This window comes from Cordyceps javanica, chromosome 6 (assembly GCF_051103115.1).
Source record: "Cordyceps javanica chromosome 6, complete sequence".
NCBI classification, from domain to species: Eukaryota; Fungi; Ascomycota; class Sordariomycetes; order Hypocreales; family Cordycipitaceae; genus Cordyceps; species Cordyceps javanica.
In genome coordinates this window covers 3,033,855-3,050,700 of record NC_139300.1, presented here as the reverse complement: position 1 = coordinate 3,050,700, position 16,846 = coordinate 3,033,855, and the positions used below count along the sequence as shown (strand labels likewise).

General features: G+C 54.9%; 7 protein-coding genes across 7 annotated transcripts; 4 read left to right on the top strand and 3 right to left on the bottom strand.

Moving 5' to 3' along the window:
• Positions 1-253: 253 nt before the first annotated feature.
• On the top strand, positions 254-816 carry V2A60_009369 (uncharacterized protein; the record flags this gene model as incomplete). The annotated part of the gene is made up of 4 exons (XM_083260635.1): positions 254-355; positions 419-504; positions 566-625; positions 690-816. 4 exons carry the CDS (start codon positions 254-256, stop codon positions 814-816), a joined length of 375 nt encoding a protein of 124 aa, XP_083116761.1.
• A 1,318-nt stretch (positions 817-2,134) lies between these two features.
• V2A60_009368 (beta-N-acetylhexosaminidase) lies at positions 2,135-3,895 on the top strand (the record flags this gene model as incomplete). The annotated part of the gene is made up of 1 exon (XM_083260634.1): positions 2,135-3,895. The coding sequence occupies one exon, from the start codon at positions 2,135-2,137 to the stop codon at positions 3,893-3,895; it is 1,761 nt and encodes a 586-aa protein (XP_083116760.1).
• Positions 3,896-4,302: 407 nt separating this feature from the next.
• On the bottom strand, positions 4,303-6,240 carry V2A60_009367 (triglyceride lipase ATG15; the record flags this gene model as incomplete). Its single annotated transcript, XM_083260633.1, has 1 exon — positions 4,303-6,240. The coding sequence occupies one exon, from the start codon at positions 6,238-6,240 to the stop codon at positions 4,303-4,305; it is 1,938 nt and encodes a 645-aa protein (XP_083116759.1).
• Positions 6,241-7,485: 1,245 nt separating this feature from the next.
• On the bottom strand, positions 7,486-8,103 carry V2A60_009366 (uncharacterized protein; the record flags this gene model as incomplete). The annotated part of the gene is made up of 1 exon (XM_083260632.1): positions 7,486-8,103. The coding sequence occupies one exon, from the start codon at positions 8,101-8,103 to the stop codon at positions 7,486-7,488; it is 618 nt and encodes a 205-aa protein (XP_083116758.1).
• A 1,083-nt stretch (positions 8,104-9,186) lies between these two features.
• V2A60_009365 (lysophosphatidic acid acyltransferase LOA1) lies at positions 9,187-10,281 on the top strand (the record flags this gene model as incomplete). Its single annotated transcript, XM_083260631.1, has 2 exons — positions 9,187-9,217; positions 9,332-10,281. 2 exons carry the CDS (start codon positions 9,187-9,189, stop codon positions 10,279-10,281), a joined length of 981 nt encoding a protein of 326 aa, XP_083116757.1.
• A 2,103-nt stretch (positions 10,282-12,384) lies between these two features.
• On the bottom strand, positions 12,385-13,698 carry V2A60_009364 (uncharacterized protein; the record flags this gene model as incomplete). The annotated part of the gene is made up of 1 exon (XM_083260630.1): positions 12,385-13,698. One exon carries the CDS (start codon positions 13,696-13,698, stop codon positions 12,385-12,387), a length of 1,314 nt encoding a protein of 437 aa, XP_083116756.1.
• Positions 13,699-15,744: 2,046 nt separating this feature from the next.
• Positions 15,745-16,490, top strand: V2A60_009363 (uncharacterized protein; the record flags this gene model as incomplete). The annotated part of the gene is made up of 3 exons (XM_083260629.1): positions 15,745-15,812; positions 15,868-16,329; positions 16,427-16,490. 3 exons carry the CDS (start codon positions 15,745-15,747, stop codon positions 16,488-16,490), a joined length of 594 nt encoding a protein of 197 aa, XP_083116755.1.
• Between the last annotated feature and the right edge of the window lie 356 nt (positions 16,491-16,846).

The following is a 16,846-nucleotide window of genomic DNA, read 5'->3' as shown; positions in this document are numbered from 1 at the left end:
GAGCGTCTGGACCGTTGGTGAGGATGTGACGTGGCACTATGTGAACTAAACCCCCCTACAGAGAACCTAGCAAACCGAGCCAGGCGAGAGAGGGCGATCTTATCTATGGAATATGTTTGCGATGTACTTGGGACGTGTGGTGCTCTGCAAGTATAAATACACCCTTCTCCGCTTCAATGAATGGTATATCTGCCAGACTTCTACCTGCTTCTCACCAGAGTCAACAATACATATATTATAGTTCTTCATCACAATGCAGCTTCTCAACTTGCTCTTTTTGGCCGTAGCCTCGGCCGCTTCTGCCGAGACCGTCGCTGCAGAGAATGCCAGCGACGCTCAGGCTGCTACCACCGGCGTGAGCATTGGCTACTCTCAAACACTTGTATCCCAGTTCTCTAACTCGACCCCTCTCGCATAGGTTGTTTTCTACGAACATATTCACTTTCGTGGCTTTTCCTATGAGATTCCTAGCACGGGTCGATGCTGGCCGCTTCCCGAAAATCTGTAAGCATGGCAGCGCTTTTCAATCCTCCTGAGAGAGACAAGTACTAAAAAGCAAATAAAGGCGCCAAGAGGTATCCTCTGTGCGATTCCGTTCTGGAGGAGTTAGCTGCGCTCTTTACAAGTAAGTTGCGATGATTTGACCGCGCAGGTGAGCAGCAGCACCCACTGACGGCTGGATACCACAGAAACAACTTTTGCTTTCCACCAGTACTGTATGCAGGCCTTCGGGAGTCGGTCAGCGATCTTCACATTCTCGGAATTGGTGATGAAGTCGGTTCTGTTTACTGCGGTCTGTACCAGGACGACGAGTAGAACGCCGATATTTGGTGCTAGGAAACCGAGATGCCTCGTATAGGTTTTCCCCTGGGATTTAGGGTTTCCCTATGCCATCGTGCGAATGCAGAGGCTTTTTAAACTAGAAAGTCTATATTATAGCTCATGAAAAGACTCACCAATCGAATCTTCATACGAACTCCAACAGGATTGCAGTGGCCGACGCGCCATTGCGGTTACCCTTGTGTCGCGCAAGCTCGTGAGTAGGTTCGGGATAGAGAGACAATCTTCACGTTCGGATTTAGTGGATCTTGTATTGTATAGTAATTGAATCATAGCATATACTATTAAGAGAAGAAGGCGATCTTGAAAAAGGCCGGGAGCGAGGATGAGCATGCATTGTTGAGAGGGTTTTGGGTTATGCACCGCCCGATCACTACAGCCGCGCTTTTCAGCATGTTGGGACTGGAACAGCGGCATCGTATTCACGACTAATAAGGCCTCATGTACAAGATTGCAACCATGAGTGGGCGAGTGATGGCCCAATGCAGCTGTTCGAGGCTCGAGGCGATTATTAAAGTCACTGATACTATTGTTTGGCGAGATTGCGACGAGATCCGTCATATTTTCTTCTATACTCTTCTTCCTGGAATTTGCCGTTTCTGACAACGGCAAAGAAGACCTCGTTACTTGGTCAGTATCGGAATCTAAATCTCTTCCTGAAATTCTAAATATACTATCCAATATAGAAGCGTCCATGTATTGCTAAATACTTGTATCATCACTCGCGGCCGGTCCGCACTACAACCACGCACTCTCCCTAGTCAGGTAGCATGAAGACGTCGCCGTAGCTGTGTTTCGCCTATTTGACGGTCACAAGATACAAGTGAAGGCCTTTTCTGGTCATGTAATCCGTACACGCATTAATTCTACATGATTCCACGCGGTGGTGGCGGCGGCGGGGGTCCGTGCCGTGCTACCGAGAGGCGGGGAACCGCGGCCCAGGAACGGAGCGACCCCAACTGGTTGTTGTTGACCGGGGCGGCAGAGGTAAGGCAGAGTAACGTTGTATTAGGACACAACTATCACTCACTAACCTATAGTATGATCCGATGCTCAATTGTGTCTGTGATCACGGCCCTTATTGTCCGTCGGCTCATTAGCTCGCGCCAGTCCATTTTGTGAGAGCAATGTACACTTCAAGGACTGGATAGGTTCCATTAGCCGACAAAAGTACGTACTCGGTAACTTGGTATAAATAGGCTCAGAGCTTCCGCCGTCATGCTTTGAAGATGGTTTCTCGCTCTCCTTTCCCGTTGGTGATCAAATTCTTGTGCACACCCTGTAGTAAGCCACTATGCTGAGCAGGTCCCTGGCTCTCGCGGCCGGCATCCTCTCCGCCATCGGCCCCGCCGGTGCCATCTGGCCGATCCCGAGGGAATCTTCGACCGGGCACGAGGTGCTCTTTCTCTCGCCCGACATCCAAGTGACCTTCAACGGCGGGCCGCTCTCGCGCGCCGCCGCCACCAATACTACCACCACCACCGCCACCGACGATGGCGACCACGGCCTCATCCGCGATGCCGTGAACCGCACCCTCGACGCCATCTTCCACCACGGCCTCGTGCCGTGGATGCTGCGCGAGGCCAACTCGGACTACGAGCCGGCGCCCGGCAGCGGCAGCGGCAGCGTCAAGACGCTCGCGCTCCGCCAGACGGGCCGGGACGCGCGCCGGCCCACGTTTGAGACCATGGACGAGTCGTACGCGCTCGACCTGACGACGGCCGGCGACGCCTCCATCGCGGCCAACACGACCATCGGGCTCCTCCGCGGGCTGGAGACGTTCACGCAGCTCTTTTACCGGCACTCGTCCTCGTCCGCGGAGGACGGGGGCGGCGCGTACTACACGGACCTGGCGCCCGTGTCCGTCCGGGACGCGCCGGCGATGGCGTACCGCGGGCTGCTCGTCGACGTGGCGCGCCACTGGTACTCGGTCGCCGACATCCGGCGCGCCGTCGACGGCATGGCCATGAACAAGCTCAACGTGCTGCACCTGCACGCGACGGACACGCAGTCGTGGCCGCTCGAGGTGCCGGCGCTGCCGCGCCTCGCCGAGCGGCACCGCTACGCCGAGGGCCTGACGTACTCGCCCGCGGACCTCGACGGCCTCCAGGCGTACGCCGCGGCGCGCGGCGTGCAGGTCGTCCTCGAGATCGACATGCCGGGCCACGTGGGCGTCGAGCGCGCGTACCCGGGCCTCTCCAACGCCTTTGGCGCCCAGCCGTGGAGCCGGTACTGCGCGGAGCCGCCGTGCGGCTCCCTGAAGCTCAACAGCTCGGCCGTCTACGCCTTCCTGGACGCGCTCCTCGGCGACGTGCTGCCGCGCGTGGCGCCGCGCGCGGCCTACTTCCACACCGGCGGCGACGAGTACAAGGCGTCCAACTCGCTGCTCGACCCGGCGCTGCGCACCGCCGACCCGGCCGTGCTGCGGCCGCTGCTGCACGCCTTCCTCGACCGCGTCCACGGCCGCGTGCGCGCGCACGGGCTGACGCCCATCGTTTGGGAGGAGATGGTCGCCGAGTGGGCGGCCCCGCTGCCGGTCAACGACACCATCGTCCAGACGTGGTTCGGCGCCGACAGCGTGCGCCGCTTCGCCCGCGCCGGCTACCGCGTCATCGACACCTCGTACGACGCCTACTACCTCGACTGCGGCCGCGGCACCTGGATCGACGTCGCCGACGCCGCCGTCGGCGCCCGCGCGCCCTTCAACTCGTGGTGCGACCCCTACAAGAACTGGCGCGTCGTGTACAACCACGACCCCCTCGCCGGGCTCGAGGGCTCCGCCGCGGCGGCCGGGAGGGTCATTGGCGGCGAGGTCGCGCTCTGGTCCGAGACGGTCGACGGGCCGACCTTTGACCAGATTGTGTGGCCGCGCGCGTCGGCCGGCGCCGAGGTCTGGTGGTCCGGCCGGAGGGACGCCGCCGGCAAGATGCGTTCCGTCTACGAGGCGCGGCCGCGGCTTTCCGAGATGCGCGAGCGCATGCTGGCTCGTGGCGTCGTCGGCGGCAGCATTGCCCCGGGTTTCTGCACACAGTCCAAGCTGGGTGCGTGCGTCTAGCTCTTCCAGCGTTTTGGAAAACTGTGTTTAGCGTAGTGACGAATATGATCAAATGTCATCAAGCACATCGCCTGCTAGACCACCTGTAAATCATCAAAGCTGCCCACGCTATTGGCAGTGTATGTATATTGTAAAGGTATATTCAAACGCCAATCTATCTAGTCACTCGCGAACAAAATCGAGCAGAGAGTATGAGCAATCAAGCTCCTCTCCGGCGCGCGCGCTATGTAATGCCAATCAAAACACATGTCCAGTATCCCAACGCCATCAGCATAATCTCCAGTTTATGCACGCGCCCGTCTTCGTCTATCCAAGCGGGCTAGAGGGTTCCCAAAATGGTGCAGTATAGCATGGTGAAGGCTCACGCATGTCTGTTATATCTATATGTATATGATGCTCCGCGACAATTACAACTCAATGACTTGGTCGCTGTTGGCAGATTCGCCACTGTCCCACTTCTGGCAGAAACCGAGCCAGCTGCGACCAAGGCATTCAGCCTTGTGTGGTGACTTGGTGGCGGGGCTGTCGTGTTCCCACTCTTTGCAGATGCCTAGCCAGCTGCGACGTATACACTTGCCCTTGTCGGGTGCAGGTTCAGACGTGCTTGTCGGGACAGCCGTGGTAGATGTAGGGGTGGGGGTGGAAGTAATGGGTGGAGTGGTGATGATCATTGTGGGTGTGCTCGTGGCCACGGAGGTGGTCTCTGTCGGATCGTTGCAGCCCCAGAATCTACCCGGGGACTCGCAGCTTGTCGTAGTGGGTTCTGTAGTGGCCGTCTTGTCATTGCACCCGAACCAGCCGGGTGTCTTGCAAGTAGACGTGGTTGTGGTCGTGGTCGGGGGCGAGGTCGGGTCATCTGTTGTTGTCGTCTCGTCGAGGCAGCCCCACCAGCCGGGCGTCTTGCATGTCGAGGTACGGGTTCTTGTGCGCGTCGACGTTGACGTGGGCGGCGTAGTTGTGGTTTCGGTGCCGTTGCTTTCGTACATTTTCCACTTGGCGCAGTCGCGGCACTCTGGCGTCTTCTCGCACTTGGGGACCTCGTCGTACTTGAGCAGGACATCGCTAATGACGTTGCGAATCTTGTGCGTTCCGATGCCAACACGCCAGCCCTTATCGGCGACAACATCGTAGACGCACTCGTATCCTGTGTGACACTGCGTCTCGAGGGCATAGCCGGCAAAGGAGCACGAGGCCGTGGCACCGTTGCAGCTGCCCATGTAGACGGGATCGGCGGTGTGCCCAAAGTGATATGTGCCTGTATATTCTCGCATCTGGGGAGTCTTTGCATCGTATCCCGAGGGCATGGGAAGACCCAGACGAGACGCAGCGAGGGCATCGGGGACGGCCTCGAAGGTGACGGCAGGAAGGCCATAGGTAAGGCCGAGCAGAGAGGTCATGCCACCGCCGAGCGAGTGGCCGGTGAGCCATACCTGAGCCTTGGGATATATGTCGGTGACGTTGTGGTAGAGCTCCTTGACTGCCGTGTAATATCGGTTCTCCTCCCACAAAGCCTCGGTCACGCAAGTATTGTTGCACTGGTAGGTGCCCGAGGCACAGTCGCAGACCTGGTGCCAGGTCCACTGGCCCTGCTGGGCACAGCAGCAGCTGAAGTACAAGTTGTCGTTCGTCTTGTCGTTGGTGGTGGTCCCATCACCATCAAAGACAGCGGCGGTGGTACCCTTTAGGCCGATGACGACGGTCGAGTTGTTTTCGTCGGCAAAGATGTGGCCGCGAAGGCCATCGCTCTGCCAGCCAAAGTCGAGCGTCTTGTTGTAGGGAGCACCGATCTCTTCCCAGTCGGCTTCGGTCTCGTCCTTGACATAGGCATCGGCGGCCATGTAGGCCATTGTAAGAACGGATTCTTTGTCGGTGATATCAGGGGACAGAACTGAGTCCATGGTCCAGGCAGACGCATCCATGACAGCCATCATGCCTTGGCGTCTGGACTGTGTGACGAGCGGATCGACGACGGACGGTCTCCTGTCACGAAGTCGCTCTATGGTATCGACGCGGCTGCGGGCCTTGAGCTTGGGCAGGGTATGGCGGGCGAAGCCATCCTCGGCGGCGAGGAAAACGTTGGAGTCGTCGTGGGAGACGTCGCGCTTCCGATGCAGGGCCGGATGCATGTTGGTGCCATGGTGGAAGATTTGGCGAAGACTGAAGACGTGCTCGGCGGGCTGGGGTTCCTCGGGGTTGCTGGGGAGGCCGGGCGCTGGAGGCAGCAGAATGTCGACGGCGTCGGGCTGAGCGTTGAAGCGGGCATGGCCGGGGATCGGGGCGAGTGCCAGGAAGGACCAGAGCAACGCAGTCGTGACCGAGCCGGCGGAGGGGCAGGTCGATGGCATGGTGATGTGTGATGGAGGCCGTAGAGGCTCTACGTGTAGAGTAGAGAACTTGAGGCCATATGAAGGAGAAGAGTGCAGTGACGGGTTGCGTCAGGATGGATGGTTGAGGGTGGCGGAGAGATGAGGAGACGGGCGCGGGTCGGAGGCCGATAAGGTGAGCGAGTGACGGTGCAGTGCGGGTGGAGGGCGATGTTGTCATGGCTGGCGACCTATTGGCGATCTCAAGTACCTTGGCTAAGAAAAATAACGGGGACGGCACTGGCACGCGGGCCCCAACGTGCCTCTGGGATGGAGTTATTAGTGGAAAGATACAGTGGATTATGCCTTGTATGCTGCTCATCTGCAGCGGTCTTTGTTGCAGTTTACTGAGCACCAAGGTACCTTAGGAGATACCTGTGACCGGACTGGTGGGCCCGCTACAAGTATCTGCCGGCCCATGATTTGTAGATGCACTAACTTGGAGATGTTGTGGACAGGTACCCTCTAGGCGGATGTAACACACGAGGGTACTCGTCAGGCTGCAGTGCAGTTAAGCCCGAGGGCGCCGTAGCGACAATGGCTACTTTCTGGTCGAGCATCCATGTGACCACCATGACAAAACGTTGGGGTTGCAGTACGTATTGGCGACTGCCTTGATTATTCGATGAGACTCGATCTTGTTACCAGCTGACATGCAGGAAATGTCGGGCATATCTCTCTTTGCCTTTTTCTAAAGCCGATTTTTTTTACTTTGTTTTTTTTTTTTTTGTTTACCACGATACTCCAAGCCCATATCTCGTCCGTCTTATACCCCGAGAACCGAAGTACTGAGTAGTCCTCGCGCCCAACAATGCCCCTTCGGCCCCCAGACCCACTTACTGTTTTACTCCGGCGCCTGCATTCTCGATTCGATACTTGACACTTGCAGGTCTTTTTTGCTTCTCGTCACTCTCTACACCCTGCTTCAAAACGCGAGACGAAGCTAAACACCCTTGACTGCTACATTAGCCATCTCCCCGTGCTCGATTGATTCGCTCCTGGCATCTCTCAATGACGATCAGGCCATTTTCTCTCTCGTCGCCCATCTGTTTGCGTGTCTGACGCACACACTCACTCTACAGTTCCTACGACATCTGGACGTGTGCATCTCGACTGGGCAGGCCCCTTTCAATCATCATCATTATTCGAATTTAAACAGCTCGTTGCTGGCCACTACCACCGAGGAGCCGCGACCGCCGACCACCACCCTATGGAGGCTCTCACCTATCAGTTCTCCTTTCGAACCAGCTCTCTCCCTAGCACCTCTCGGATGTAAATCTCGTTGAATGCCCGGAGGTAGGGGCTCTCCATCATGCCCCGAAACGCCTCCCGCGTTGCCCCGGACTCGTCCTTGTCAAGTAGCACTAGCCGCCAGATGTTGAGCGGCGCCTCCTCGGTCCCCGCGCACGAGTGCTCGACGTGGAACCGCGGCTGCTCCGGGCCGCGCAGGATCCGGCGGCCGTCCGGCGCGTCCATGGCGTCCACGCCGATGAACAAGGCCCGCTGCGTTGCGTGGTCCAGCCGCACCAGTTCAATCACCCTGGAGTATTCGCTCGGGTTGGCCCAGCGCCGCTGGTCGCCCACGCGCGCAAACGTCTCCACGTCTCCCTCGCGCTTCACGTCCAGGATTTCGACGCTGCCAGGGCGTACGACGCCACCTAGAAACCTCTCGGGGTCGTGCGCCTTGCGTCGTTCCATGTCCCACAGCTGCGTGCGTGTATAAGTGAACGGCTTGTCCACTTTATAGCTTGTCTTTATGACTTTGTTGACGTCTGCTGGTGGTAGTTCGATGGGGGTGTTTTGAGGGTCGGCGAATGCCGCTTCCAAGATCCTCTCGTGGTCCATTGTGATGAGTGTCTGTGATGTCAAATGTGTGTAAATTTTCAAATAACTGTGCGTTGCGATTCAGTTTGGTCTCTTGTTTCCCGTCATCATAGTTGGCTCTACAGGTATATATCCTCATGTCCGCTCTGGGTTATACGCACAACGTCGGAGTCGCGAGATCCACCACGAGAAGCCCCCAATTTGTCATCCTTTGCTAATGGTTGCCAACTACTGCCAAGCATCTTCGTTTTGTAACGATATCTATTATAAAGCTTCTCGTTCGAAAAGATCGGCCAGAGATGCCTCGTGCCTATTACCAAAAGCGCGAAACGCGAGTTCGCGTGAGTTCTACCTCCGGACCCCAGCGAGTTCAGTCATCACTCAGACTGACTTACACTTTGGGGCAGACAAAAGCAGCAAGTCTCGGCAAGGGCATCAATCAAAGACCCATTCTTGTAGACTAGCAAGTCTGGGTCGATATAGACTTTACTGGCCAGTTATGACTTTGCAGGCCCTGGAGCGGTACCACCCACGGGCCAATATTTTGCATCATGAGACATAAATCTTGTACGATGGCAATTGCGGCGTTAATGGGCGTTGAAAGGGTTACGCGAAATTAGTCTATTCGATGCACCAAGATAGACAGCCTCGTATTTCAGCTTTCAGCTGCTCTGTGACGCTACTAACGACCTGGGTCGATTGACACATGTCTTGCAACGACGAACAATGCTACCAGATCTGTATGGAGCAGCCGTGAGAAATGATGCCATTTTTGGGCAGGGAGCTGATTCGTCGTCCATGCATCCCGATAACAATCAAAGGCGTCTACCTTTTGATATGGCTGCTGAGCGATGGCTGATTGAGGTCCAATCACATGCTTTTTTCTCTGACATCACTGAAGCGCCTCCTCCCCCCCAAAAAAGCTCGCCTGAAAGCTTAATAAATCACGGCCGGGGCGGCCCCACCATCTCCGAAATCGAACACGCAACGCCAAACGGCCGCAACGACCAAAGCTTCCTTTTTTCCTCGTTCACGCCACCAACACAGCAACACATCTTACACCAAGGCATTTTCCATTCCTCGAGCTTTGGCTGCCCGCCAATCATGGAGAAATTTAGCCAATACCGTGATCGGGGTGCGCACCCTTCTCCCGCCCCCCCTTCCATTCCCTTCCCCTTTCCTCTCACCTCCAAAAAGTCCGTGACAAGCTAATCTTTGGTCGCTCTTCGGCTTCCCCCCTCCTCTAAAGCGACCGGCATCGCGCCCTTCCTCCCCGTCACGACGAGCCTCTCCACCGTCCGCGCCGCCTACCACGGGCTCATCTTCGCGCTGCGCCTGCCCTTCTTCGTCTTCTTCGCGCTCGGCTACTTCGCCGTCGTGCACCACCTGCCGCTGCTGCCCGTCATCGCGCGCAAGGTCGCCCTCTGGTGCCTGCTCGGCATCCCGGGCATCTGGTGGGTGGACCTGCAGCTCGACGGCGTCAAGCGCGGCACGCTCGCCGACCAGCCCCGCCACCGCTTCCCGCACGGCGGCGCCGTCATCGCCGCCAACTGCACCAGCCCCGTCGACGTCGTCTACCTCGCCGCCGTCTTCGACCCCGTCTTCACCCTCTCCTACCCGGGCACGCGCCGCGTCCGCCGCGTCGGCCTCCTCGCCGCCGTCCTCGCCACCCTCGCGCCGCCGCCCACCGCCGCCCGCCGTCCCGCCGACCGCGACCTCGTCTCCCTCCGCGACCTCCTCCTCCAGTATCCCGACCGCCCCGTCGCCGTCTTCCCCGAGTGCACCACCACCAACGGCAAGGCCATCCTGCCCCTCAGCCCGAGCCTGCTCGACTGCCCGCCCGACGTCCAGATCTTCCCCGTCAGCCTGCGCTACACCCCTGGCGACGTCACCACACCCGTCCCCGGCCGCTGGGTGTCGTTCCTGTGGAACCTGCTGTCGCGCCCAACCACCTGCATCCGCGTCCGCATCGCCGAAGGCCAGTCCAACACGTCGGCCGCGAGCACCAACGGCGTGTCCGTCAACGACGAGCTGCGCTCGCGCGGCGGCAACAGCACCGGCGATGTGGATGCGGAGGAGCAGCGTGTACTAGATGCCATTGCCGAGGCTCTGGCACGGCTGGGAAGAGTCAAGCGTGTGGGGCTCACGGTGGAGGACAAGTCGGCGTTTGTCAAGGCTCTCAACCGAAAACGATCATGAGAGTTGAGAGAGGATACCATTGGATGGTTGTATTAAAGGCGTAGATGATGCTATCGCTAGCTCTGGTATTGATGGATTGCACTGGGAATTATCTTTTGATGGGATTTCGCTGGAGGAAAGGTAATGTCGGATTATTTGCATTTACTTGGAGCCAGGAGATACCACTACTTTTACTCGCTTCTAATGATAAAATGAAGAGCGTTTTTGATTACGCAACCAACACTTGCAGTGTCGTCGAGGATTGGCGATGCAGAGTTGCTCGTAAGAGCCTTCGCGTTCGGCTCGCTCTCCAGAATCTCCTTTCAGCTTTACATTGTGTCGCGGATGCCACCTTTCCCAGCACAGTGTGTCTACATTGACGACTCTGGACCGTGTTCATAATATCACCTCGAGATGCCGAGCAGGAGTTGTCGGTATAGTACACGTGAGCATAGAAATTGCCATAGAGGCTGGATTCAATGCCTCCCATCCAGCGAGAAATACGGCCGGAGCCGCGCCCGCTCGCCAGCCCCTTGCTATTACGTCTCTGCAGCTAGCAGAAAGGCGGTCTCAAGCTATCGCAAGGGCGTATCAGACTGGAAGATTGTATACATCGTATGACACGAGGAGCGTACATATTTTCGCTCACGGGGATCACTGGTCGTGCTTTCTTTAGCCCAGTGCTGTCCACTACACGGAAGATTTAGACGCAAGTTTCAACGATGACATATTTATTTCAGCCAAGAGTTGATTGAGTAATAAGCATCTTTTTGCCTGGCGATTTCTCAGCACATTAGCCATGATGAAGAATGGAAAGGTGAGCAAAGAGTCACTGCGGCTGCCGCAAACCTTTGCAACGCGATGCATGTTGCAGATGAATTTGTCGCGTACACATCTTGAGTTTGCGTCACATACAGTTTCCCACCTACGGTCATTCCAAACCTCTTTCTCTATGGCGATGATACTATCCACGACCGGACTATCTGCTTCACCCAATCTTTGAACGGAAAGACGCAGCAACTCTGCCGCTCTGCGCCGGATCGCCGGTGCGCCCCAGGTCTTGGAGATAAGTTGAGGAATCTAAATAACGACGGTATAAAGCCGGCTTGACAGTTGTGTAGGTTGTCGTCCTCCCCATTCGGACAAGGCCGATTCTATGAGTCCTAAAGCTACACCGAAGTGGTTCTGAAATTTATCCCAGCCGACTTCATTCAAGTCCTTTCGGGGTTGAGGTAATCAACATTGAGTAATGTGTTTACCAAGATTCGCCGGACCTCTAAAGAAGCAGAGCGCAGATTGTTTGTAGCCGAAAATGAAAAGACCAAAGAGGCAAGTCTGGTCTCCCATGCTAGAAAGTGTCGATAGAACGCTGAACGCTGGCTGTATGCCATTCTTATCCCACTTTTTGTTGGCCGATAACCCAAATTACTACACAAACACACATGCAGATTTGACCAAATCATATCGATTTCCAGATGAGCTGCCATGAAGAATACAAGCGGTCGCTTAACCCATCGTGCCCTTGTTAGGTGGCTGGTCAGCATCCAGCGGGCATTTGTGCTAATCTTGGGCGATAAAGTCTTAAAACACCTTCAAAGCAGTGGCAGGCAGGTCTGAATGCTCAGCCGTGAATGAAAGCGAAGAGAAACTACTGTCGGTCACCATGCGGGCTTACGTAGCCGATATTTGGCCAACAGCGAGATGCTCTGCACTTGACGAGCCTTGCAGCTTCGATAGTAGTTAGTCGGTATACGAAGGGCGTGCGGCTGAAGTGTGGGTGACATCTGGCAGAGAATCAGGCTGCGCCAGAGCCTACTCTGGTCATGCTAGGGTTGATGCGTGTATTTCAACCAGACTAGAAACTAGGGTTGGAGAATCGGGCCCTGGATATTGGGTATCGGAACCAAGGTATTTTCAACAATATACGATCCCATCGTCAGTGCTTTCACCTCTAGACAAAGAAAGGGCTATGTCGCTGTGGCGACGCAGTATTTAAAAGAATGGCGTAATTTCTTGCTGATAAAAACAACAAGGAATGTTCAAGAAAATAGATAGATTTTGACTCTTTCAAGAGCAAGCATTGGTCTTGAAAACAAGAAATCTAAAAAATATTGACGGTGATGGCTAACTAAAGAACACTGCTCGTACACTTTCTCTATGCCCCTCCCTGCCATTCAAAATATCACCAGTTGTTAAAAGAGTATAGTTAACGATTCTTTCCGGAATCTCGCGCGGAGCAACTACTCTGGCAATGCGATGCATGTTGCAAATGAACTTGTCCTTGACGCACTTGGACCCCTCTGCACAGTCGTCCCTCGATTTCGCGTCCCTCCACGCCACTTCCTCCACGTCAATGATTTGATCGGCGATAAACTCCATGACGGGATTTCCCGTGATCCTCGACAGGCGGCCCGTCGCCACGCCGAGAGACGTTCGCAGAAGCGCAATCGCGTCGCGCCGAAGCACCGGGCGTCTGCAGGTCCTGGTGATGAAGGTGAGCGCCTTGTAGAGTGATGGCGTGAACTGCGTGTCAAACTCCGCCCTGCGCGCTGCCTTGTTCTCTTTGCCGAGTGCCGCCTGCAAAGCGCGAAACGCTGCGGCGAACTCAATGTCGAAGGCGTCCCAGCAAGTCTCGTCCCAGAGATTCTCCGCACTGTCAAGATCCAGCTTGAACAGGATGTTGATCAGAATGGAGCGCACTTTCAAGATGGAAGCATGCAAAGATATTGGCGCTCTGGCCGATTTGAAGGCTCGATAGCGCAGCGCCCAACTCTCAAACTGCTGGCGAAGCACACTGCGGCCCGCGTCTGCCACCAGGATGTCCTTCCTCGTCGGCCGGAAAGGTATGTTATCCAGCGTGGCCCGTACGCTGATCCACATCATTTCAAACTCTACGTACGCCTGGTTGATTGATCTTATCGGTCGCTTCTGGAACCACGTTATAGCCTCGATCCAGGTCTGGCCCGGGGGTTCGGGAGATATGAACAGTGCCTCTTGTCTGAGTGTGCTCGACTTGAGAAAGTGGTGCAGCAGATGCATTGCGAGGGCTGACACTGGCGCAGCTTCGGTGCATTCCCAGAACCTCCAATGCCGGATCAAGCGACGAGTCTTCTCATGGAGAGTCATGTTGGCAACCGTGTCTCCGGTGAACAGAGCATAGACTCCGTACAGAACATTTGCCAGCAACACGATGGCCTTGTTCTGAGGGGTAATGTAGGGCGACTGCGTTATCCCGAGTATGTGTTTCATTGACATCGAGTATTGCCGCGTGCTCTCTTTTGCTGATCCGTCATCGATGGCCCTGTGAGACAATGACAAGCTGGCTATGGCGTTGCTCCCGTGCCAGATTGCCTCGGCATTGTGCATCATCTGTGGCAGAGAATACTGCCAGAGATCTCCGTTGAATTCATCGGCAAGAAATGTGATGACATTCCCCATGAAATACTTGCTCAGAGATAACTCCTGTACCGTTCCCACCACAGGCGCAGGATGTAATGAGCGGCGAACGGCCGATGCAGGCGGCACTGTACGGAAATAAACGCATTCCTTCCGAGCGCCGACGCATTTGAGGCACATTGGTTTCGTCTCATCGCATTTGACATGACGCTTCCTAATAGGATGAGTTAGCCGCAAAATACATTTCAGGATCGTGACTTGTCCCCCTCCCCCCCATCCCCTTCGCCCCGACTGAGTGAATTTACCTGCAAGTCAGACACCCAGTTCTGACCCTTGGGGCCCATGATCTTTTGCGATTGTCCAAGATTTGGTAGCCCTCTCCACCATCTTTGGTGCGAGTCGCAGGTGGTATCTGGGACAGTGAGACGCTGGAATCAGAAACCATCAAAGGATCGTTTGCATATACGGCCATTATAGCGTCAGGGTGGGTATAAGTGGGAAGGTTTACAGCAGTGGTTGCACTGCTGCTTCGGGCTCACTTGTATCCTATCTGGACATGAGTAACAACCCGCACTGGCCGGGGCCAGCTGATTATCCTTGAGCAAGATCGGCATGGCCAGAGAATAGCGCCGGAATTTAAGGCTGCAGCACCTCATCAGTGCCACCTCCATCTCCCGAAAGCCACTGAACAGGCAGGAGGATCCACGACGCCTTTTCGGGGTAAAATTGTCTCAACGGGGCCAGCGGGTGTCAAATCAGGCTATGGCTTCGTACAGTTTCCGAAATCACAACACCATTTGGTCACACGTAGACGCATATGTAGGTCACTTATGAGCGAGGCATGGTAGTCGTTCCGACAAATGATCCAGAATGCAGCTTAAATAGTGCCTCGCGATCCTAGCGGCGCTTTCCGACAAAGCAAAGAGAATACCATACATTTCTTGCATATATTTTTACCTAAAATGTACGGGTTTATCTTATTATTAACGCCTCCGGGAGAAAATTCGGTGCTTTTTGAAGCCGGCGACAACGCATATCCTAGTCGCGACATGGCCGACATCAATTCAGACAGTGGCAGTCCATTTTTTTCGATTCCAGCTGCTACACAGTCCGCCTCTAACAATTTCGTAAGGAAACATGGCTCTGCAATCAATACTGCCAGGTGACTAAAGTCTTTCACAGGCAGCTTTCATTCCACACGAAACTATTGTTCTCAAAGGGTGTGCCGGCCATCCATCTGGGCTATTTTAGTGATGTTACCCGCACTCAAAACGGGACATGTCAGTGACACCACAAAACTGACCGATCCCATCATCAGACGGAACACCTAGGTGAGATAGGTTAAATGTGGAGAGGGGAATAATACGTTGATGTAGTTGGCACCAGCTCGCGTGATAATACTGAATCCCGGCGGTAACATTAAGTAGTTATGAGTTTGACGGAAAAGGGGGGCAAGACGGGACTAGTCAGAAGCTTAAACTACACGGAAATTCAGTCCAATCTCACAGACAATTAGAAAAACACGACCGCAGTCCCAAAATTGAGATGCCGGGTATCAAGATTCGGTGACCCCAGCGAGTACCTTGATCGTAGGTAATTCAGATATGATGAAACGCTAGGCGACCGAAAAGCTTGGGCCCGCACTTTGTCCTAGAATGCCAGCTATTATTTGACACCTTGCACATGGCATAATCCCTTAGGATTCAGGAATATCAGCACAGCAGTCAGCTAGTAAACGTTGTACCACTGCAATATGGCGCCCCAGTATATTGCATATTCTGTCGATGATAGCATCGAAGCGTTCTTCCGCGACTATACGGATGCAACGCGACGAGAGTGTGACGCTCGCGCTCGACGTCTCGTTGGGCCACCTCTCGAACCAGTTCCTATTCAAGGCCATTTCAGCTATACTGTCGCCGCTGGAGATGCCCAGAGTCGCAAGATTCTCCAATTTCGAGCAGGCATATCAAAGCTAGATATGGAGATCATGAGACTTGCCAAGGAAGTGCATCCGCGAACCACACCGACTTGCACGGAACATAAGCGATCGGTCTATCACGACCACTGTCAGTCTATGAGATGGAAGTCATGAAAGGCATCACCTATATCGAGGCTCAGGAACCTGATCTCCAAAGAACAGTCAAGTCTTTAGCCGAGTATGCTCAACCTCCTACCCGTATGCCAGCCACCTCTACGTCTAATACTCACTAGATACTTCGCGGAGTCTTGGACAAAGAGGCAATCGCCGCACAATCCTGGGGACGTTCAACAAGAGTACACCAAAAGTCTTGAAATCCTACAGGATTCATTACCTGCCCGCTTTTCTAAAGTCATAGATCAAGCACAATCCAAGCTCCCGACGCTCTTCCTACCGTCATACCCTTCTGCCCTGGTCCACGACGACCTGAACGAAATGAACATACTGATAGGTGAGGACAGCTGCATTACAGGGGTCATCGACTGGGCAGGGGCTGGTGTCGTCCCTTTTGGTAAATCTTTATATGCGCTCGAAAACCTGCTGGGCTCTATGGGCCCTGGGGGCTGGCACTACTCTGATGACCGCAACACACTCGAAGAGCTGTTCTGGCAGACATTCTACGTTGCCGTTGGGGTGGTAACCCAGGACAACAAGGACACTATCCAGGTATCCAGGACGATTGGCATCCTTTTCCGGTACGGGTTCACTTGGGCCGAGGGAGTTTGTCGACGACCGACTAAAGAAGGCGACTCTAATATGAGATATCTGGATGCTTTTCTAAAATGTAGCTAGTTCTTATCCCAACTATATTAAAAGACACGAAACCATGCTCGGCGACGAGCTTCTCCGAAGTTGAGAATTATCCGGTGGAAACCTGGCAAAGATTTTTCGAGGACCATCTAGAGTTTCGAAATGCTTCTCCCCTTCTATTGACAGACTCCCAAATTTTGTTCGGTATTTTGAATGTTCTTTCCATCATTTTCTGCGGATGCTTAAAGCATGACTGTTGTGACAAGTTTTTGAGCCTTCGCAAAACTTGTAGGGGATGAGTGTGCCGTTCGACAAACAACAGTTATGGCCTCGGAGCTCGGTCGGATCTATATCTTCAGGCTTTATCGATGTTTCCCAGATAATCTTAAACCCCTGTACCTTGAATTCGACGATTTCTGTGCCTTGGCGATCGAGCCATGGCGATGGACGAGGTGCCCGCCA